Here is a 24,173-nt window from a genome sequence, read left to right on the forward strand (position 1 = left end):
TGAGTAACGGATCACTAATATTACTGCCTGCATGTCGAACATGTACTTGAAGCTGCTCCTTGGGCGTTTAACAGCAGACCACGGCTCCTACAAAGCGGATTGGTTAAATGCACAGTAATGCCTGTTTATGTCTTAGACAATAATTATTTGGCTTTATGTTTTTATTTTTAAATACACAATATACACACAGTGGGAGAAACAGGAAGTTGGTAGGGGCCCCTAGTGGGTTAATAGGATCAAAGGTCATGTCCAAGTTTGGATATAGAACAGGGACCCTGTCAGACTAAGACAGAGGCTACCTAGTTGAAGGGTGTTGTCTCTCTTCATTTACCCCCCTTTACACTCAAGGTCAGATTGCACAGTGCACGCAGCTCAGTGAATGACAGACCTTCTTGTGCAGTTAAAACAGCATTAGGGATCTCCCTGCCATCCATGCGTGTCGCCTCTTTGTTAACATGAGCTCACTGACAACCAGTGCAGCAAAGGCGTTTTAATTCCCTCCATGAACGCAGGCTGCTCACTGTGCAGTGACCATAGCTAACCTATAGGTGACACTGTCACACCTATCTGCTCGTATAATACTGTACGTCTGCGTCCCTACTGTAAGTGACAGCATTGTGATATCAATAGCTTACAAGTATCATGTATCAGCCTCAGTGGCATTATCTAATGTACAAGGTTCTCACTGCCTCTAAGTTATTGCCCCCTTTGTTATTTAAATTGTGCTATTATGTTTGAAGTCATTATCAATTTCAGGTTTTGCTACTTTTTGTGTGTGTGTGTGTGTGTGTGTATGTAGGCAGGTGTGGCTCAGAGTCTGTCTCTGTATGCCATGGGGTGTTCCCTTGTTGAAAGAACGGTACACATGCTGAGGTAAGCACAAGCGAATCCACCTGGGTTGGTCAATGAAAAGATCTGTGATGCAAACACTGATAATATTTTCTCTCTCGACGTGTTACACGTCCAACATCACACGACTGCATGTCAGCAATCAACATTCATATGGTCCCAGTCACATATCAGCACCAACACTCCTTTACCCGACAACATTAGTTTTGTCGGTTTTAAGTTTTCGGACACGCCCGGCTCTAACTCCCCCTTTCGAAGAAGTCTGTTCTATGTTTTCCCTGCCTTCTGTTGCCATAGAAATAAGCCCAGGCAGGAAGCGACAGCCTCATGCCCATGCAAAGGAGGACATTTGTTTTGTATGGTAAACAAATACAACACATGCAGGTTCTGAGAGCTACGGGGACAATAGGGGACGACTGAAGACTCTCCGAAGAAGACACAAGGAGCAGAACTTAAGACGGACATGAAACAGAAACACACAAACACATGCTCATTCATTCACCCACACGCTCATTCCGTCTGGTTGCAATCACACAACTCCTCTCACTTACTCATCATTTCTGCAAACAGTGAGCACTTGTGGGGAAAGCCATCTTTTCCAACCAGAAGAAAGCACCAAACAATCTGTCATTGGACTGTTCACTGTGTGATGAAGCAATGAGACCGGGCAGATTATTAACCCATACTGTATCTCCACACCCCTGGCTCTTATTCATGAACACAATCCACAACAGGTAGTAATTATAATAATTATAATAATAATAAGGGAATTTATAAGTTGATGGACAGAAACATTATCGACTCTATATATAGAGTTATTCAGACAAAATGACATAACAATGACATAACTTGTGCTTTTAATGGGCAATTCACTCAGAAATAAAATGAATTGACACATTACTAAATAATGAAAATAATCGTTATTTGCATCCTTAATTTGTTATGAGATGAAGTATAGCTGTATCTGACCTTTGACCCTGATATTTAGCTCTTGAAACGTTGTTCCTGGTAATGTAGTACACAATTAGGGGTCTGAGATTAAGGAGAAACCAATAGGGGCCCTGTTTTGTTTGGTTGTTGTAATTAACAATTTAAATCAATCAGCATCGTTAGCTTTGACTACAAGGCCGAATGAGCGTGAGAATGTAAAACAAACGTGTGATTGATGTGAACGTGACTGAAACCGAGAGTGAGGGGTGGGCGGGATACAAACAGAAAACAATGTCCCATTAACACACAAAGGTCACATTAATTACGTGAGATTAATTTAGCTTCAGCTGGAGTTTACCTCTCACTCCATTGTCTGACGCTAAACTTTCACCTTGGTCGCATTTTCCTGTCTTTGACGTTTTTTTCTTTTTTTCGTTGAACGTCACACTGTAGTGCGTTCACAAAAAGGAGTCCGCCCAAACCTTTGTTCCCGCCCCTCGGGGTTTATCCCCGACCGCGATTGGCTCAGTGGAGCGTCAGTCTCTACGGCCCACCAAGCAGACCCCACCTCCTCCACATAGCTCCGGCGTTGTGACGAGCAGCAGTAGCCCCCAAACCCAGGTACCGTATGTCTCCACCACCAGGGTAGGATGCTGTAGCTTTCGCCACAGAACCGTAAGGCATTTTTTCTGTCATTTATACTCGCAACACATGTGAAATTATGTCGGCGTCTTTTCTGTTATTGTCTCGCTTCCCTTTGAACTAAGCGGCGGAGTTGAATTGCGCTCCTGTCGTGGCTTCAGCTGACCCTTTCAGCGCCGAAGTGAAATATCGTTTTCGATAGAATTATTGATGGACTTCCTCGTGACATTTTGGTGCGGAATTGGTGCTTCCGCGTGCCAGTCAAACGTGGTGTTTAATTTAATTACATTTGTGTATCGAGGCTGTGTGAGCGCAGGGTTCACGGGCACATGGGGTGTATTAGACATTTTGTCTGCGCTGACAAGTTTGAATTGCTGTGTTGGCAACAGGAACTGAGCAGGGCTGTGCATTTCCACGGGACACCTGTGGTTTGTCCCCGTGGAGTTTGTCCCCATTAAATATTGCTGACATCATCCCCAGCACGAGCGATGCATTATTATTCTGTTTAATCAGCGTGTTCATTGTAAATATCGAGATTATTAGTGAGGATTCAGTCATTCAAAGTTGATTTCTGTAAAGTTACAGTACGGCTGCGGTTTGTGTTTTTAACAGTATATATTTATCATGTGTTTTACCTCTCCACTAAACATGACTGCGTGTTTTTTTTACTGGAGGCCATTAGTGCAGACATGATTAGTTGAGTAATCAAGTAATTTCTAAACTAAATAAGCCCAAACAAATTCAGGTTTTACAGCTTCTCAAATTTGCTTTTTCTTCTGGACTAGGATTCAATGGTTTATTTTTTAACCATTTGTTGTTCACGACATTATTTGAAGATGTCACTTAAGACCTTTTCACTATTTTTTCATAATGACAATGATTATATCAGGAAATGACCATGAGCCATTCACTTTCAGGCTTTTGGTTGAGTGACTTTGTTTTTATCACACGTGAATCAATACCTGGCCTGAGCACCTTGTAGTCCATACTGGATCACTTAATGCACGAGTGGTGATGGCATCACTATTCCATTGAAGTACCAGATAACTGTAGCCCTGAAGTTTATTGTTCACATATGTCTAGAAAGGATACAAAATGAATTTAACTACAATACCTCCCCCACAAAAAAAGAAAACCAATGAATATAACTGATAGTAGTTTTCTTTTATAACCTGGCATCTGAAACAATTAGTTGATTAATTGATGAGTCCGAATAACTGCAATTATTTTTTGATTATCAATTTTAGTCATGGACGCTATCTTAGTTACAATTTGTGTAAAAAGATCCTCAATGTGGGGATCAGCATTTTTTTCACTGTTACTGCTGATACTGAATGCCTTTTTAGCGTTTTGGGCTGATCAAAATAAGACAAAGATGCCTGAGATGGCTCTTAGGTCAAGTGATGAATCAATAAACCGAGAAATAATTGCTAATTATTAGTTGCAACACTAGGACGAGTATAAGTAGTAAGAGGCTGCCCTGCAACCCAACAATCGGGGTGCAAACCAAAGTGTTGGCCTGTTGAAGAGCCCCTGAGCAAGAAGACCTTGACACTGAATCCCTGCAGACTTCAGGGGCCGCAGGTCTTTCTAAACTTGCATGATCTCAAGCCAACAGAGGATAGCGCCATAAGGATCAGTGCATCAGCCCATCAGTCGGCTGATTACAGTTCAGTCCAAATGTTGAATTATTGCTGCAACATTTCTGGGCGTAAACATCCAGCATGGCCGACGTGACTCACTGAGTTATCTCTATGTCATTCTTTCCTTTACACAACACCCACTTAAAAGCTGGTAAATACAGATCATCGCTGCCTTCACTAATACACCAAGTGGCCACTCTGAGAAAAGCCCGTCTGTTATCTCTTATGGTTTTATAAGGCTATAAAATGTTGTGTCCTACTTCCAGCCAAGCAGACATGGTCGACACTGACAGTCATGTGAAATCATGTTTCTGCTGGTAACGGCACAGTGTCTATAAATAGCTCTATGTTTTATGCCCTCAGATTTTCTATAAAGAACAAACAAACTGAATATAGTCTTGCTTTTGCCATGGCTTTTTTTCTTCTTTGTATCCATAGCAACCTGTGATTGAGCAGTTACACAAAGTGTCCCTTGTCTCAGCAGGAAGAAGACGGAGAGAGACATCTTTTGTGTTGCAGCTTTAAAAAAAATACATCGGTCAAGAATCTATGGGCATTCTGACTCAAGTTCTCTTTCTGTCTCTCTTTGGGCACACATGAAAATAACCAACTGCTGAATGGCATATTGGGGCTGCTTTTATTTTACCTCTTTGATCACTCACTGATGCCCACATCAGTTTTCCTCTGGACTGTATTACTTTCACATGAATAATACTGTTAGAAACACGGTCCTCATGAAAATAAACAAATAATTGGCTCACACACTGCAGCTCTTCAGCGTCTACTTATTTAGTACACCATGACGTTTCGAGGACAACTGCTCTTCATCAGACTCCAATAAAAACACTCAGTCGGGCATTGTGTCACAGGTCAGACAAGCTAAGTGCTACTGCCACCAGCCATTTCTAAACCATATGCTGCCACACATCCATTTTCCTGCTATGGTGTAAAATGTGGGTGTTGTTGAATGAAGTAGCCGGATAATATTGCCAGATGCGAGTCCTATTTAAAGCCGGCTCTCAGTTTAATAATCAGTGGATCATGCACAGCTTAAACTCAGTAAATCTGTGAAGAAGCTTTAATGGAATATTCTGATGCTTCATTGGAGGTAGAGTCACAGATGGGCCATCTGCGAGGACCTTTTTTGCAGTCCCGCCGAGTAAAAGGGGGGGGGGGAGCATACAACTGTGTACTGTTGGGTTTATGGTAGTCCTGTTGCAAGAATGTGTACAGGCAGAAAGCAGATGGATTGGCTGCTAATTCAATGTCTGTGTGGTTGTCATACTGGAAAGTTGACATACTGGACTTTCAAGTCCCAGTATGTCCTCAGGATTCAGTTTGTCTCGAGATCCTGTCATTAAAAACTGGTGAACAACAGAAGATGGCGTTGCTTAATGAAAGCATCAGGCGCTTTCTGTAAATATACAATATGTGTTGCCTGTAGCTATGGTGCACATAATGACTTCTTTAAAAGCAGCATTCCTGAAGTGCATTTCTGCCTGTGCACACAGTTGGTCACGTGAAGGCTTTTAAGGAGCGCCGGTGGTCAGCGTGGTCATTTTAGGGGGCCGACCACTTTGTTGGTTGCTGGGGAGCGGACAAGTAGAAGGAACAAGTTCCACTCTTGTGTGCTCTACTATTTGCATTTCTGCTTTTGTCTCCTGGCGTTAAGCAGGTCTGTGCTCACCTTTTTAGAAACGGGGCCTGTCCTATCTAAGGAGTGACGCTTAGTGGAGATACCTTTTGTCATTGTGAGGTAATTATAGGGACTTTTTCCTTCAGTGCAATGAAAGAACATATGCTCGGGGGGGGGGGGGGGGGGGGTAGTTTTATTTCCTGTGCACAGGTTTGTAATTGGACCACACGGCACATACAAAATGTTACCTGGTGTCGAATGCAAGACCCTCTGTTATCACTCATACATCCAGATGAAAACTATTAATTTACCATTTACATCTGCTCTATCTCTCCGTCCCCATCAGCGGACCTCACAAAACGCTGATTCATGTTAAAAAAGAAGAAGAAGAAGAAAAGGAACTTAATTCAAACCTGACGCTTCCATGACCTTTAAATCTTTTATTCCCTCATTCAGGCCTTGTGACCGTGGCATTGGCCTTGCCGTAAGAATGACCCCTTTCCATCTTAACCGATCATTTACAAGGTGTTATGCCATTAATGATTGACTCCCATTACGTAAGACACGAGGCCAAACCAAAGCACTTCTAGTCTTACAGTGCAGGAGGCTCAGTGGTGTACAATACTACAGTAATCACTCAGTCGAGGTAAGTAGGGCACTCAGAGGGATGTTCGGGGACTGACATGTCCCCGCTTCATTTACAGATTTTACAGTTCATCTAAGGCAGTTCGTATTCTCGACTAATACACAGCTTTTGCTCAAGCTTTTAAAGTGAGGAAGTGGCGTAAGGTAGTGAGTGACACTTCAGAATAAAACTGAACAGATGCAGTGGCAATTTATTTTTTGATGTTTTGCTCAAAGGAAGTGTTTTTGTCACAAACTTTGCTGCTGAGTTGTATGAAAGGGCTGAGGAATGGAAGGCAGGGCCAAGTGTGTTATGTAAAGAGGTGCTTAATGCTTACTCGCCACTCAGTGTTTATAATCCCAATTTGTATTCTTTGACGAATTCAGTCAGAGCTGAAGATTTACTCAGGCCCTGAACTCTGACACTACTTGCCATTACATACTGTTTAATGGTGGTTGGATGCACCTTTTTGCTGTTGAATGTCTAGACTACAGTTGTGTTTAAACACAGAAATGCAGAAGTTGTGTGCGTGTGAATACCGGAACAATATAGACATTCATAAAGCTTCAGATGCGGCGGAAGACCGCCAGATATGTTGCAGCCTGAAAAGTGCGAACACAAAGACTTGATGAGCTAATTCAAGCTCATTTGAAGTCTACTCAAATGTGCTGTCTGTCCTTTTTAGTCTGTGCTGCGGAGCTGTGAAGCAAGTGGGCCGCCCATGTGTTTCAGGCTGCTTTTAGCCCAGTGTTGACTGTAGCTAGCTGTGTGTTATGGTGTGTCGGGATGGGGGGGTATCGAAGCACTGAGCACATTCTTTCCTGTTGATGACTCACGTCCTGGGCATGGTACTCACTGTAAGAGGGGCCTTGGGGAACTACAGCACACACACAAACACACTTAAAATCCAAGAGTTTAAGAGTTTTCTGAATGTGCGTGCGAGCACATCTCACTGTGTAAATCCACCAGACGGGGATGTGCCCTGCTCATGTGTACAGTACACAAGTACACGCAACACGCCTGGGGTTAGTCGTCTAAAGTATCGGCGTACAAAGGGAGTGGCACTCATGGAGGTATAACGTACACAGCCAGGTTGGGGCATGTCATTTGTTGCAGGGGGAGGAATGAATGTGACATTTTGGTGGGAATGTGGCGTTCACTGTTCACCCCCATACCACCACCGTGTCATTAGGTAGAGACCTAACGCAAAGCTCTTCAAGCTCAACAAACCGATTTTTATCAGGTTTTTCGTTTCTTTTTTTTGCGGTTCGTTTTGAATCATAAGTTTGGACGGTGGAATTTTGCAAAATGACGACAGCAAATTGTAGAACAAAGCCGACCAAGTCTGACTTAGACCGTCTGTGACCTCACAAGCTTCAGATTTGATCAACACAGAAACATTCATATTTGTACTTAAAATGCTGAACAGGCCGGTGAACCGGAAGAAGTTGCTTTTGCTGAAACCGGCCGGCGGTGGCCAGCAAGGGCCGGTTCTCAGTTTTGCAGTGTGCAGATGGAGTGAGCTCTAAATGTTTAAGTGGTAGAAATAGGCTTTGGGTCTATTTTCAATGGTTTTATGTTAACAAGGAAATAACAGTCACCGCTTTAATTTAAAATCTTTTTTGTATGATGCTCTGCACACTCCAATGGGATTATTTTAGTCTTCCACACTTGCTTGTTTACAAGGACACCTTTACAACCTCATAAACTCTGGGTGCTACCACAGCTCCTGTCTTTTTTTTAAAATGTTTTGAATTCATGTGTGTACTTCGCTCAAAAGTATCACAGTCCACACAAAGCCAGACTTCAGTCAGAATAGAGCTGAATACACATGGTGCAAGTTGAACCCTGAACTGAGTAGTGATAAAGACTGATTTGCCTCATGTGTTTTTCTTCTGGATATTTGTGTCTAGCTTCCTTAAAACAAAGATACTCTGGACTTATTTAATCCTCAATCAGGCTGTTCAGTTAGTCAGCCACACGGTGACTAAGTGATTCCTCTGTCTAGTCCCGCATGCTGCTCCTGTTCTCTTGAATAAAAAACAAACAAACAAAAAAACCCATTTATGCTGTTTTGACATCAGTTCGTTTTTTTTAACCTGTCTCCACAGCGCTGACTGTTGTGCCGTGCCCTTCAAAGGTCAGAGTGATGCTCCTGGCGGCTCTGCTGTGATTTTGGTCGCTGCGGTTTCCACAGAAACGAGACAACGGTGAGCAGAAAGCGCTCGAGTCGCAAAGAGATGACGACGCCGTCGCCCACTCACAGTGACAGCAGCGGCTCCTCTAAGCACGACAGTAACCAAGTACGTGTGTGCGCTTTCGTCTCTTTTCAGTTCCCATTAAAGTAGTATCGTATCAAACTGTTGACATGGATTCAATTAAGCGTCCGCTCTCTGTGTTTGCATTTCTAAGAACACTTTAATGTTCAGTCACAAACGAATGCATGAAGCACAATAATGCGGTTTTTACAACAAAAAACGTTGCTGTCACAACAGTGTTGAGCTTAAGTGGCGTCCGTGATGATGATATGTTTACTGCTAACATGTTTAGATTGTGCTATTTGGAGAGAAATGCCTGTCTAACTCGTATGGCATTGCGCCCGTGTCTCCCTCCAGGACAGCTGGGAGATTGTAGAGGGGCTCAGAGGGGTTCCTGCCAGCATGCAGGAGCCTGACAGACAGGAGGGCTTCCTGCTCAAGAGGAGGAAGTGGCCCATGAAGGGGTGGCATAAGGTGAGCGCCTCTCAAGCCCTTTTTTGAACAGCATTGCAGCCCTCCTTATTATAGAACAATGCTTAAACCAAAGACCTATTTTCACTCTGAAGTTGAGACAAAGGGTGTTAGATAGTGAGCCATATTGTTGTTGGTTTTTTATATTCTGCACTGTATTCATCACATTTAGTTATCTAAAAGCCCAGATGGTGTTTTCTTTTAAAACAAGGCCTCACATTCATTTTGGTAGAGAAATAAAACAATTCTGCATTTTAAGAGCATACTGTACATGGGTGTAGGTGTGATTTTAGTTCCTGATGATAACACGATTGAACCAGAAGCGTTTTCCACCCTCCCTAAATGTCTAAACTAACTAAAGTTCTGACCTGGTATATTTTAATACCTCAAGCTATTTCCACATTTCCTCCTCTTCACCATTATAGTCCTCTGTATTTCCTTCTTTCCATTGTTTTTATTCCCAGCCGATTACACTGTAACCCTGACTCATCTTCCTCCCCCTCTTCTGTGTGCTCATGCATACCTGGAAAGTTCTGCCTTGCAACGTGACTTAAATAGAAAATATTTTGACCGACAAGGAGGTCTCGAGTACAGTGAATTCTATTTGACTGTAAAATGAAAAAGAGCAAAGTGTACTTGTAATGTCTACATGGTCATCATCAAGACAGCTGGTCACTTATTGTACTGCTGCTGTTGTGAAAGTCATGGGACTGAGTGTTATCACTTCGTAACGGAACAATCTTCATAAATGTTGTTTATTGGTGTTTTTACTGTTGTGTGAACAACACTGAACTTAAAAATTTAGTACTGTTGTGAATAAATATTGGTTTGATTTCTTCCCACTTAGAGATACTTTGTGTTGGAGAAGGGCATCTTGAAGTATGCAAAGCGTGGAACTGATGTAGGTATTACCTCAAGCGCCATCATTCCTTCATTTCAACACGCAAATGGACGCACGCTAATAAAGTGTTCTGTTCACAGCTGAAGAAGGGAAAGCTTCACGGCTGCATTGACGTTGGCCTCTCGGTCATGTCGATCAAGAAGAAAGCCATGTGCATCGACCTGGACACGGAGGATAACATCTATCACTTAAAGGTAAGGCCCGACACTCGCATTAACAATCTAAGTTTCGTTGACTTCAAAATGGGTCAGAGATGGAGCTGAATGCAAATGCTTGGACAAACAGCGGCTGCCTCCCGGTTACTGCTCCTAATTTGACTTTACGGCCCGCAGGTTAAGGCTCCGGAGCTGTTTGAGGAGTGGGTGACGAAGCTGCGTCATCACCGCGTGTTTCGGCAAAACGAAATTGCCACGTATCCCCATGAGAGGCACCTCTTCAACCCCCACGCCTCGTCCTCCCCCTCCCTCAACGAGACCCTAAGAAAAGTAAGTTGTTGCTTTTTAGATTTGACACAGTAGGGATGTGAGGATGCATAATGCCTCATCCTCTCTCTATCTCTTAAACAGAGGGCTACTCTTACGAAGCAGGCGTCAGTCCACCAGGCAAAGGTCAGTTCTTGGCTCCATTCTTCAGAGGACATGAACAAGTGCTGCAAAGGTTGGTCGTTGTTTTGTCTTTCTCTTTGCTTACTGCTCCTGGCTTGCTTGTCTCCCGGCCTGGTTAATCTTTCATTCTATTTCATCTATTTCATTCTTTCATCTAATAATAACTACCTTTCACTCAGACTTGGAGGAATGTGAATCGTATCTGCTTGAACTCAACTTACTGCTGAAGAGCATGGAGGTCCTCCACCGCACATACTCAGCCCCAGCCATTAGTGCACTACAGGTAAGCACATGGATTAGGTTAGCCATGGTGCAGCTTAATCTTAATTTAAACAATGTGCAGGAATATCTAATTAAAATGCATTCACCAGTTCTGCGGGTGTAACGGAGAAGTTCTCATGGAGTAATGGCCGATTCAACGGCCGTCACTCAATAAACTCAATGAATCGAGATAAACGCTGTTGTTTTCTTCCTATTGAGCCGACAGGGAAACTATTTTGGTTCAGTCAGTGAAGCTGCAACTGAGACGTTTACGTCTCGCTTCCAGTGGGGATTGTGTGTAAGATGTAAAATAATGACCGTACTCATAGAATAAATATAGACTGATAAGGACATTACTTTTTTTGTGTGCTCAGAAAACGGGAAGTATTTTTTTTGACTATGCCCTTTTTAAAGTCTTCTTGTGGTACCACAGGCGTCTAATTATGACATGCCCAAAAAAGAGAAGAGGCCAAGGAGATGGCGATCCAAAAACAATGGCAAAGAAACCAAAACCACACTACAGGTACTTGTCTTTTGAGCATTCTTTATTTCTTAAAACGGACTTCATTCAACAGTGTGAATCAAGAGGAAATAATGGCTTTTTATTTTTTGTCCACCAGGTCCCGAGCTGCATCTCCTCTCAGTCTCCTCGTCTCCACGCCTCCAACCCCAATCTCTCCACCACCGACTCAAACACGCAGGAGGTCTCTCCTGAATCTCCGGACTCGCCGACAGACGGGTCCCGTCTGCAGGAGGACTTCTGCATGCTGGCCAACAACAGTGAGTCCCTGCTGGGGTGTCTGGTAGTTAGCTTCGAAGATGCATTTAGATTGAAAAATATGCTTGTTTGTGTCTATATGGTAAGATAGTTTCCATGACAATTCTCCCCGTCTTGCATTTTCTTCTCTCCAGTCCACAGCACACTGAAATCAGCCTTTAGTTCCCTCGTAGCGGAAAGAGACCGACTGAGGCACACCATCGACAGGCAGGCCCCGCAGTCAGCGCAGGTCATTGGCTTGAAGACCGCCTATGCCTCAGTGAGTGGGACAAAGAAAAAAATCACAAGTGTCCCATAACTATCACCTCCGGTCCAGTTTCGCTCAACTGACTTCTAATTATCATCAGGAATGTCCAGGAGGGTCTCACTCCTTGGTCCACCAGGTGTCCAATGAGAGCAAAGCATCAATCCCAGAGTCAATATCAGAGTTTTTTGATGCTCAGGAGTACCTCCTCTCCTCGTCCTCTTCTGAGAATGAGGTGAGACACTTTATACTACCTTACTCTCTGTGTTTGTAGCCACAGTCTGTTAATACACTGGTTTTGTCTACAAACTGGCCGAAATGTATAAAGTGCTTCACAATTTCACGGTCACATGTTGAAAATTGCTTGTTTTGTTGGTTTGAAATAATATAAAGCAGATGGTTACATTTGAGAAACTGGAGCATGACGTTCTTTGCTTTATATATTACATTTAAAATCTGTTCTCAAGATTGTTGAATATAATCAATTATTTTACAACATGTTTCAGCGCTACAGGGATCAAACAAATCAAGTTCAAGTCTTATAAAGGGTTAGTTGTGCAGGAAAAAGTAATGTCTTTTTTTCTCCGACTGTCCCAACACGGCTACTTTTCACACAACTTATACCGGCTGCAAGTCGCATCAAACACTTTTGTACACGGTGTGCATTTCTTTCATTTTTCTCTTCTGATGACAGGTGACTTTTGATTTGTTTGTTATTGTCCTTTTGTTGATATGTTCTTGCCGCTCGCTGACCTTTCAGCATTGACTTTCTGTCTCCAGGTCTCTGACGATGACTCGTACATTAGTGATGTCAGTGACAGCATCTCCATGGATACCTACAGCAACGAGGGAGGCAGTGAGAGACACAACTCTGGTACTCTATACAGTAACAAGTTGACGTGTGTGTGTGTGTGAGGACATATTCTCTCGCTCAGCAAAGAGAAAGACGGAGCAAACGGATCTTATTCTGTTAAAAGAGGCTGAGCTTGTCTGTGTTGGCGCACTTGAGTGACTGAGAATAAGCTTCTGTGTGCGTTTGTGCATTTCTTCAGAAAGTGTCGGCACTAAATAAATCACTGTCAATGTCTGGAATCCTAGAAGTGACTCACTTGCTTAGAAAACGTGTTTTTTTTAATATGACCACTGACAACTTCCAGAAGGGTTTACAAACTCAGTACATTTCCTCACACAGTATGTGACAAAGCATCTGTGTTCAGGCATCATTAATTCACTGCTGCAGATGGTAGTTTATTTATTTACTCTTATCGTCACTGCATAAACCTTCGCCTCCGAGTAGCACAACATATAAAAACATTATCATGTTGCCAATAGAAATGTTGCTTTTCACCTTGTTTAGACACCGATACAGAGAGTATGATTCGAGCTTATGCAGAGAACCAGAGATGTTTCAGACTGGGTTGAACAGGTTTCTGCTGGCTTTAAGTGCCGCCTTTGAAACTACAACATCCATGTTTACACCAAATCGGCTTTGAACACCAACGGTTTTCCTACTAGTCTTCTTCTAATCTCAAACTTTTCTCCTCTAGTTGGCAGCATGCTGACCCTGCCTCGTCGGCGCTCCACACTGCCCTCTCCCAGCCCCACCAGCAGCGTGAGCCTGTGGAACATCCTAAAGAACAACATCGGTAAGGACCTGTCCAAGGTGGCCATGCCGGTACAGCTCAACGAGCCGCTCAACACCCTGCAGAGGCTGTGTGAGGAGATGGAGTACAGCGAGCTGCTGGACACCGCCAACCGCACCCAAGACCCTTACCAGCGCATGGTGAGAGAATAGAAAACACACACACATACAAGGGCTAGCTGGAGATATGTAAGCAGGCACACAACTTCTAAAATGTTGACGGGAAATGTGTTTCGAGCTCAGTGCTCTTCCTCAGGAGGATTTTTAAAAGCTCCACTAATGTTCGTCTTTTACCCTGTCTACTTCTGTGATAGGCTTTTATAAATATCAATTAATTTTCTGTTTGGAGGACCTTTTCTCTCAGTTTTACGCAAATAGTCAAATAGACACAGAGTAGGTACCAAGATACAAAAGTGTCATGGGGTTAGTCTCACAGCTATTTCTACTGTAGAATGTAGACTATAGAACATACAGTACTAAAATGTGGTTATACTTATACACCTTTACCTCTACCTAATGTGGTTTCATCTATATACCCATACTACCACATGCCATTAACAACGTCCCAATTCAAAGTATACCAAATGCAGTATGCCAGAATCACCAGGACGCCCTGCTGCATCTGGTCGCTTTTTACAGCTCTACAGTGAATGAGACTTGTGAGTCTGCAAGTCTGAAAAACAGCTGTATGAGCAAGAGGGTAGAAGTTCAAGGTGCAATGTGACGAGGAAGTATGTCCCAATTTTTCATGCAACATTACCTACTTTGTAAGGGCAGCTGCGGTGCGTATTTAAAGTAAGAAGATCAAGTATTTGATTTGGAATGAAGCTGCGTCCGTGCAATAGTCCCATGTGAACAAAGTTGGTAGTGTCACACAAATGCATGTGAACAGTCATGTTCAAAACATCATGGAGACCAACCAATACTTTGAATACACACATGTAATAAATGTCCCCCTCTGATTTTCTTTGCAGGTGTATGTCGCTACATTTGCAATATCTGCATATGCATCCACCTACCATCGAGCGGGAAGTAAGCCCTTTAACCCGGTCCTTGGAGAGACGTACGAGTGCGACAGACCTGATAAAAGCTTCAGGTTCATAGCTGAACAGGTAGAGATCACACGCATGATTCACTACATGAATATACACTCCCTTCGTAGAATAAGCTATTTTTTCGTTTACTTCACAACTTGAAATACACAATATTTTGAAATCATCAAATTAAAATGAAATGGGATGCAAATTGTATATCTCTGTAATTTAAAATAATGATTCCCCCCCCCAAAAATGACCATTTGTATAATAATTACTCACTGGGTGAAACTTTTTTTTCTCGCATGCCTCCACTGTGAACGAAGAATCACAAGACAATTGATGAATTGAAGTAAATGGGTTCCACGTTTAACAATAGCAAAAACTATCAAATCAGTTTAAAAAACTCTCGCAACTCGTGCAGTATAATAAGAGTCTCATTAATCGAGTCCTATGCTGTCTCCTAACAAACACGTGTATCCTCGTTAAAGCCGTACTATGTAAAACACTCGCACAGATGGGTCTAGCGTACCTGCGTATGTGTTTTGTACAGTACATTTTTTGTGTAGATGTTTTTGGAAATTAGTGAGCATACGACTGGATAAATGAGACTTGAATTAAACTGCAAAATTTGTGTTATCTATTTTTGCTGCTGCATACATTTACTTCAACTCATCAAGGTGTTTTTTGATTCAAGTTAAATGTACTTGGTGTTTAATGTATAGATATTAATGGTCACTGTGGTCAGGTTGTCACATGTCAGGTTTCAGTGACAGTAGAACAGCGCCCTCTTCCTGTTTCCTTCATTAAAGCAATTTACAAGATTTATAAAATCTAATCTAGTAGCAAACACTGACCTGCCATTCGTGTCTGTGGTGGTCTCGTTTGTTTACAGTAATTATCCTGATAATAAAGGTAGTAATGGTTTATTCTGGCATAAAAGTCACTTTTTGTTTTTGACTGATTCGTTGTACAACTTCCTGAGCTACAGCGTCTACTTTACGGCTTTTGAGTGCCTTTTTTTTATTTCATCTCTTCTCTCCATTTCCCAGGTGAGTCATCACCCACCTGTGTCTGCATGTCACTCTGATTCAAGGAACTTCAGCTTTTGGCAAGGTGAGCGTGAGAGAACCTGTTTGTAATACACATCTCACTTCAGTCCGAGTTGACGTGTTCATCACTGCCACCGGACCGTTCTGAGTGTTTCACACATGCTGCAGGTTATATTTAAAGGGGATTAGGTGTTGTGGAAGATTAGGCGACCTGATTTAACCTGACGTTGCCTTGGTCATCACACTGTAACTTTCCATTGAATGAGTGTTTGATACTTTATCTCTATACTCTAACAGTTTAATGTGCAGATTATACTAACGTGAGATCATTATTAATGGTGCTGCCTTTGTTTGCATTTCCCTCGGTGCATATGAATCAATAATTTTATTTATAAACAAGCATTGCTGTTTACTGAAAAGGCCTTGAAGATTTAAATTGGGAACAAGCACTCACCGTCTATTTTGCAATCTCTTTCTTTTAGATGTTCGATGGAAAAATAAATTCTGGGGGAAATCCATGGAAATTGTTCCTATGGGAACCACCCATGTCACACTACCTGCGTAAGTCCTTGACTCCTTAACTCATTGTGTGAGGGTGTGTTTGAATGTGCATTAGTGTTTAAACACTTGTATGGCTACTGTGAGAGTCCACGTCATTGTGAACATTATAGGCTATATATGTAAGCATTATGAATAAAACAACGTGTGTGTGTTTTTCAGGTTTGGGGACCACTACGAATGGAACAAAGTGACGTCGTGCATCCATAACATCCTGAGCGGTCAGCGCTGGATCGAGCACTATGGAGAGATGTCCATCAAAAATATAAACGGTGACGCCTGCCAGTGTAAAGTCACATTTGTCAAGGTTGGTAGACGCCGATATTTAATTGTTGTGTTTGTTGTGAAAGACAGAAACTGATCTTTATTCCACAATTTATTTTTTAGGGGAAAGAAGTTTTTGCAAAACATGTTTTTTCACGGCATAACCATGCAAAAAGAATGATATAGTCCCTGTGTGATGTCACTCCAGCGGATTTCTTTCTATTGTAGAGACAAACTGTGTCTAAATGTACTTGGCAAACTGTTCCTGTTGGTCTTCCCCCTATTAGTATGTACTGGTTTGTCACATTCTCATGAACCTGTCAGACTTTTGTAATCATTACAGTTGCTTCATCCTCCTCTGAACATGAACAGACACCTACGTGTGTTCATTTGTAAGAAGATGACTGTAGCTTTCTGTAATACAGTGCTTCCTCTTAGTCTTCTGTACGGTCAACACCATCAAGGCAAACGGCACCATCTTCTGGACAAAGATGGGAACTGTATTTTCAAACCATGAGCATGGAAAATTTCAATCCCTTAAACTCTTGACATAAATCATTCAATGTTCATCACATAAATTAAATGTGACACTTGGGAAGTCTGCTCTCCTATTTCTTCCATCTCACACACAAACAATTCCCTCTTTCTTTTTTTTTCTTTTTTTTAGGCAAGATCATGGAGCTCTACAGTGAACGAGATAGAGGGCGTGGTCACAGATTCAAATGGAAAAGTTGTACACTCCATCTTTGGAAAATGGCATGAGTCAGTTTTTCAAGGAGACCCGCCTTCTGCCACGTGTATCTGGAGAGCAAGTGAGTGATTGGTCCCTGGGAATGTCCGTTATAATGTTTTTCCAACCAGGCACTTCCAGAAAACCACATAACTTAATAACTTAATTTGTGTTTGTGTGTACGTGTAGATCCAATGCCAGTGGACCAAGACCAGTTCTATGGCTTCACCCAGTTTGCGGTGGAGTTAAATGAGCTGGACTCCCCCCTGAGACCTCTTCTGTCCCCCACAGACACACGCTTCAGGCCAGACCAGAGGTGGTCACTCTTGTCTTGTGTCTAAAGTTCTCGTAGCCTGTACACAGACATCATCCCTCCCCATTTTAGAAACGCAATACCTTATTACCGCCGTTACTGTGGAACCTTATATTCTAGTCTAATGGGTTGTACAGATGACCTTTTGTCTTAATGGAGTTAAAGCTGGCAAATACTTTTTTTACAAACATGATTTTGTTGGCCAAGATCTCGATGAGCCCAAGTGGTGTGAAGCAGTACATCTCTGAAATATCAAAGTAACCATGGCAACAGACTGAGACTGAGTTTAATCCAGGGAAATTAAGTGATGAGAATAATTGTCCACTTGTAGAGATTTTATTTTGTACAATGTTGAACCCCAACAAATACATTCTTGTTTTAATATTCAATTAGTCATTTAAAAAAGTGTGTGTGTGTGTGTAACGCTTGCTCACTGTCATAGATTACTGAGGCACTTGAGTAGAAAGCCATTTAAGGTGTTTTCACTGCGGGAACTTTCCCTTAACTTAAGGAATTAAACCTGACTCTAAATCGAATTCCTGTAGGATTCGTTACATGCAGCTAAGTCAAGCTACAGTAAATACAAACAACAACAGAATGACTTGGTTGCGTTGTTTTTCTCGTGGGATAATTGCTATTCTAACACAGCTGACATTTAAAAAAATTTTTTTTTATGTGTGACGGGTCTATTTGCCTAATCTTTATGGTACTTCAGATGAGATAAAAATGCAATCAGGGGATGCTCACACATCTGACATGGTTTAGGTTATCTGAGCTTTTCCCACTATCAGTCAAAGTATAAAGTAAGAACATTTAGTGACTTTATTGGCACAGGAACATAAAGTCACCTGCAGCTAATTTCTAGCCAGTGGGAAAAGCAAGAACGTTTCAGTTTGAGAAAATATGGGATGAATGGCGATGGCGCTCCAGTAGGTCCACATTTCTACCGTTTTCTATCCTGACTCGCGCTCTCTCGTCTTCTTTGTCCAGGCTGTTGGAGGAGGGGAACACGGAAGGAGCCGAGGAGCAGAAACAGAGGATCGAGCAGCTCCAGAGGGAGAGGAGGAAAGTGCTGGAGGACAACAACATGGCGCACCAGCCACGCTTTTTCAAGTACGCTGCTGATTTCATGCCTGTGTGCCGTTGTCCTTGTGTGCAATCAGACACAGTGTCTGCATGTGTTCATCCACATCGTTGGTTTGTCACATATGAACGGAGAGCGACTCTGGAGCAGCCACTGTGTCTCGTGTATTATACATAAGCAGATACTGGATGAGTGTGGTTTGTCTCGCCTCACACTAAAGTGCAACAACATCAACTGGTTTAAACTAACTGATGGACAAAGTGACCTTAGAAGTGTGATATCATGTGATATTTGGGTAGAGTTTAAACAATTGAATAATTGGAAAACTATTGGTTGTATGTAAACAAAAAGTACAGGCAGACTTTTTGTAAATTTAGAACCCAATAATTTCTGAGGTCATTGGAAGATATAAAGGACCAGATGTAAACCAGAGGATCTGCAACCTCTCTAATGGCAATCGCTTGGGAGACGAGTACAATCGGATAGGCCGAAAGTTATTTGTAATCTATGTACCTATTTGACGAGTGTCCTTCATTTCGTTTAACGTAACTTGTAACTTTAGCCACACTAAGTGCCATCGTTTTGTTATTATTGTATGTTGTTTGTGCTCTAGACCTTGTGATTATGACCCAAAGCCATAATACGTTAAATAAATGTCAGTCTGCAGACCTTTGATGAACAAACTGGGTTGTTTGGATGACTGCTGGGCTCATCAGGACAAACAAAATGACTTGTTTTTCATGCCATTGTCATTACATTTGATCCTTTACAGAAGTAATATGCGACTCATCACTACTCATATCCTCTATTCTTTGCAATCTTGTAGTTAAACCCAGAAAATTACTAAATACAATCCTCCTTGACATTCCTAGATAGTTTAGCTTATTGAAAGATACAGGCAAGAAACCTTTCTGAAACAAACTTTCTTATCTTGCCTCGCCAACAGAATTATGAACATTTATAAAAACACAAAAACTTTGTTTCATAATGCAATTTTTGGACGGTCCAAGTTAATTTCTTATTGTCGTCATATTCTGGAAACTGATGTGGTAATTTGACAGGCTGTACATTTGAGACGTATCACATAATTAATCTATGATAATCATTCAAAACACATCACTCATGTGTTGACAGGAAGTCCAACAATGACACGTGGGTGAGCAACAACACATACTGGGAGCTGCGCAGAGACCCTGGATTCACTAAAATGGACTTTCCCGTGTTGTGGTGACCTCTGGATTTAACCAAACCTCTTCACGACAACTTATCATCAAGAGGGAAGTATGAAACTGCTGAGACCAGCCCCCAAGTGTCCTGACATGCTTAACATGTCATGGTAACTCAAACCTATACGGGCTTCCTCTTTCAGGACTGAAGCAGAGTGTATAAAAGTTCTGTTGGTTTTGTTGTTTCTTTTTAGGGTACATTTTCTCTTATTGTCATAACTGTAATTGACAAAGTGTCAGTGTAAGATTCATATCATGTTCTGTTGCATCTCAGCATTTACCAAAGTGCCTTTTTTATTGCAGTGCCTCACTCCATCAACTGCTGTAGCAGTTATGCAAAAACACTTTTATTCTAGAGACTTTAAAAACTTGTTTGGATGATGTTCATAAGATATGTTGACTTCACTGGAGAGGAAAGGATCGCGGTTGGAAGTGAACGTGTTGAAAAGGTCAACTTGCTGAAGTTGCGTGACCCAAGGATTTTGATCAGATGTTCTGATCAATGCTTGTTATAAGTCATAAAGTCATAGGGCTGTGGATAATGTTTATCAATGAGGAAAATGACTAATACTCCCATGTTCAAAGAGATAATAAACTACGATGGATGGACAAGTTATGGTATGTCTCACTTTGTTTTTAGCATAAGGCACAATTAAGTTTGCTTGTTTCACTCACTGCCACAAAGTAGTTTGTCCCAAAGGTAAGGCTCATTAAAAAATGTCCCTCTTTTAAGACCATTCTAAGTGAAAGAGTGTTAGTGGTGTAAGGAATTTGGTTTACGTTAAAGCAACACAAAACCAGAAAAGCAAACCTTCCCACAACTGTTTGCTGTTGAAATAATTGTGATGTATAATATGTTGGACACCAATCAAGAAGATTAAAAGCACATGGGACAGTAATATTTTTTTAGAAATAAAATTTGTATTTTATTTGTTATATTTAATTTCATGATTATCCAGTTGATTATTATTATTACGGTTATCATTTCACAAGTGTCAAGACTGGAGAGTTGTCCAGTGTGCAACTGGACAAGACGGACAAAGAAAAGTGGGTTTTTTTACAAGCCGAATCTCCACAAAGAAGACGACCAGGACTGAAGATACTCGAGAAAGAGCCCCAGAGCCGGAGATGGAAGAATAAGATTCCAACAAACTACTTTCAGACAACTAGATCCAAGATGCAGAGATACAGAGAAACTGCGGCCACAATATGATTCTTGATTTTCATTTTTATGTGGACCATAGTTATTCGTTGTACTCTTCATCATATTCTTAATTAATTCCATTAATTTAGTTTATGTTTTTGTTTTCTTCATTTATTTTCTGTTCAGTAGTTTAGAGATGTAGTTTGTCCAATACATATGTTGTCTATAAAGAACTTGAATCTTTATTTGATTTGTCTGTATATGAAATATTGTCACTGTACACTTTGAGATTGAGATCTTTATTTGTCTCAAGTTCTCCCTCATCACCTCTGTATCTACTGCCTCATCTTCCTCAAGATCTTCTCTAAGGGAGGCAGGTATTTCGCTGGGATGAGCGCCCTCTGCTGGGCAAGTCCCTGGATCATCACCCGTCCATAGTGTCTGTACAAAAAACATTTCCCATTTAGAAATGTAGTGTACAAGCGCAATGCCAAGAAGGTTATAAAGTTCTGTCTAATATTGAAGAAACAAATATCAATTCTCCCAGAAGTCTCGTACTGTGAGACTCTGTAGGACTCGGTAACCCACCTGACTTCCGGTGTGGCGTCCACTGCCATCCTGCTGACCGCAGTGAGGAACCGCTCTGTGAAGATCTTCCCTGATTTCAAGATGTGATCCTCTCCGACGATGTCCGCCAGCTTGTGGAGGTGACGCGCTGTGCTCTCCCTCACTGCAACGCAAGCGTGACTGCGGAAAGACAAATGCATGACTTTGTCTCATTTAAGTTAATGTACTTTAATGCCCGCTGCCACTACACTTCCTGCTGAGTTTTTACCGTAGCCCTGTATTGAATAGGACGCTCATGACTCTTCCAGGGCAGCAGCGCTCCACCAGTGCATCCAGGGCGAGGTTAGCCCGCTGGTGAATGAAGACATTGGTTGTTTTAGCCAACTTCTGCAGCAGGGCCTGGCCCATCCACTCTGCCTTGGTGTCCATGGCTCTCCCCAAATGAACATATAGCTCTCTTATGCAGTCCAATGCAGAACAGGCTACAGCAGAGCGCAGGTTATTCACCTATAGGTGGTAAATAAGAACAACATTCAATACTTCAGTACGGTTACATGCACAAGTAGGCAAATGAGAACCTCATGCAACATACAGACGGCAAGGAAGAGGAAAATGTCTACAATACCCCTTTTATTAGAAGCAGGCAGACTTCATGAAGCTTGGTCTGCAGGAGTGCTGGATGGTGTCGTGCCAGAGCGTGAACACATTTCAAGCCATCCAGGTTTTTCTCCCTGTGTTTAGATGACAAAATGATTGAATTATGTTGGCCCCTACTTTAGAAAAACCGACTACTGTGTCCCTGTGTGTTGATGTCTTACCATTCATCTGAGATCAGCTGCTTGAAGGAGAGGGACAGACTCTCTGCAGGGTTGACCAAGGCCTGGAGGTCTTCCTGACCTGCTTTTGCAGTGCAGAGTTTTGGCCCAATGTGAAGTGCTCTTTTGTTGGGTGGGACAAGAGGGGCTGGAACCTTAGGTTTGACCTCCAGGAACCCACGGTAACGTTGTCCTATGTAGGGTGAGGAAGGAGGTGCTGGAACCTCGGGTTTGACCACAGTTGTCCAACGGTGACGTTGTCCTATGTAGGGTGGGGAGGGAGGTGCTGGAACCTTGGGTTTCACCTCCAGGGACCCACAGAAAGGTTGTCTTTTGTTGGGTGGGACAAGAGGTGCTGGAACCTTATGTTTGACCTCCAGGAACCCACGGCAACGTTGTCCTATGTAGGGTGAGGAAGGAGGTGCTCGAACCTCGGATTTGATCACAGTTCTCCAACGGTGACGTTGTCCTATGTAGGAGGGAGGGGCTTGGACCTTGGCCCTTCTTGTGGCTGCTAGTGGTGGAGGATGGTTGAGGAGATGGAACTTGTCCAATCTTTTCACAAAGTTATCCACCTTACTCTGAGCTGTCTGGAGCTTGCATCCATCAGCTACATATTTTTCTGTTCAGATTAACAGGAGAAAAAGCATGCTTACACATCGTTCTTGTTAACTGTATTCCCATCTCCACCAATGTCTGTTCAAGTTCCCATAGATAAAGTCATCATCACTCAACGGTACATACCTGCTTGTCCATACTTTACAGCCAACACTGGGAGATGAGTCGGTCTTCTGGTTGCTGCTGTTGGAGGAGTACTAGGGAGGAATTGGCCGATGGCCCTCAGCTCTCTGGGAGTTTGCATGTCTACCGAGCTGAGCAAGGAATCTGGACTTGAGTTCCTGGATGCTTCTGTAAACTTAGCCAATTTACAGGTAATTATTGCCATCTGACTGCCCAGATGCAGCTTCTTCTCAAAGAAGGGGTCCTCTTCTTGCAAAGTCTGGTTGGTCCTGGACTTGCAATCCCCTTTGTCGTCCTCTGAAATGGGCCTGATCCTACTTCCTCGCAGAGAAGGTCTAGGGCTCTTTTTGGGAAAAGCTTGATGCTGAGGTGAAGGTCCAGTGTCATCTGGGACGTTGAATCCCAGTCTCTTCAGAACAGTGTTGGTTTGGGCTTTCTGGGTAGCACATAACCTCTCTGTATGTTGGATCTGTGTTGCCCATTTAGCATGTTCAGCTCTCTCAATGTCCAGGATCCTGACCTGACAGCTGGAGGCACTGTGGCTCTCTGGTGGCTGTAACAAAGACACATTTAAATTTTCTTCGTTGTTATTTTTGAACTCATGTAGTATGATTTGAAAGAAGGTTGGACGATATGCTGAAAAAACAAATATCACGAAATGTTTGACCAAAGTACTCGATTTCGATTATTTTCGATTAAAATTCGGTTATTGATAAATAATACTAATCAGTGGTCTAGATTTAATGAACAAGTGGGTAGATGCAAATAATAATAATAATAATAATACATTTTATTTGGAGGCGCTTTTCAAGTCACCCAAGGTCACCTTACAATAAAATAATACAGGATGATACATGAATAATACAGATGCGCTCGTGAGAGTCGAACATAGCGCAATCCAAAGCAGCAGATTAAAACTCCACATGATGTGAGATCGGGAGTGACGTAATCCAACGGTAGATGGTCCAGGTGATAATGGTGAAGCCACAGAGCCAGTGCAGCTGGGGGAGAGGAGTGGAGCGTGCTGGTAGTAGCTTCGCTGGAGACGGGGAGACCAGCCGGACGGCGTCGGAGATCAGCAGCAGGCTAGCCAGTCGGCAGCTCCACACCGGTGGGCATGGGCATAGAGGCGGCGTCCTCCGCGTTGACAGCAGTCCGCG

At 42.5% G+C, this 24,173-nt stretch overlaps 1 protein-coding gene across 1 annotated transcript; it reads left to right on the forward strand.

Annotated features, from left to right (window-relative positions):
* The first annotated feature begins 2,347 nt into the window (after nt 1-2,347).
* LOC117738876 (oxysterol-binding protein-related protein 3-like) lies at nt 2,348-20,362 on the forward strand. The gene is made up of 22 exons (XM_034545016.1): nt 2,348-2,454; nt 8,437-8,628; nt 8,941-9,057; nt 9,902-9,955; nt 10,036-10,149; nt 10,288-10,440; nt 10,522-10,612; nt 10,740-10,843; nt 11,255-11,344; nt 11,442-11,601; nt 11,734-11,858; nt 11,947-12,078; nt 12,624-12,717; nt 13,391-13,626; nt 14,460-14,597; nt 15,572-15,635; nt 16,054-16,132; nt 16,292-16,436; nt 17,061-17,205; nt 17,313-17,439; nt 18,427-18,549; nt 19,655-20,362. The coding sequence occupies exons 2-22, from the start codon at nt 8,566-8,568 to the stop codon at nt 19,749-19,751; spliced, it is 2,451 nt and encodes an 816-aa protein (XP_034400907.1). The 5' UTR covers nt 2,348-2,454; nt 8,437-8,565; the 3' UTR covers nt 19,752-20,362.
* The last annotated feature ends 3,811 nt before the right edge of the window (nt 20,363-24,173 follow it).

Source organism: Cyclopterus lumpus, chromosome 11, assembly GCF_009769545.1.
Source record: "Cyclopterus lumpus isolate fCycLum1 chromosome 11, fCycLum1.pri, whole genome shotgun sequence".
Lineage (NCBI taxonomy): Eukaryota > Metazoa > Chordata > Actinopteri > Perciformes > Cyclopteridae > Cyclopterus > Cyclopterus lumpus.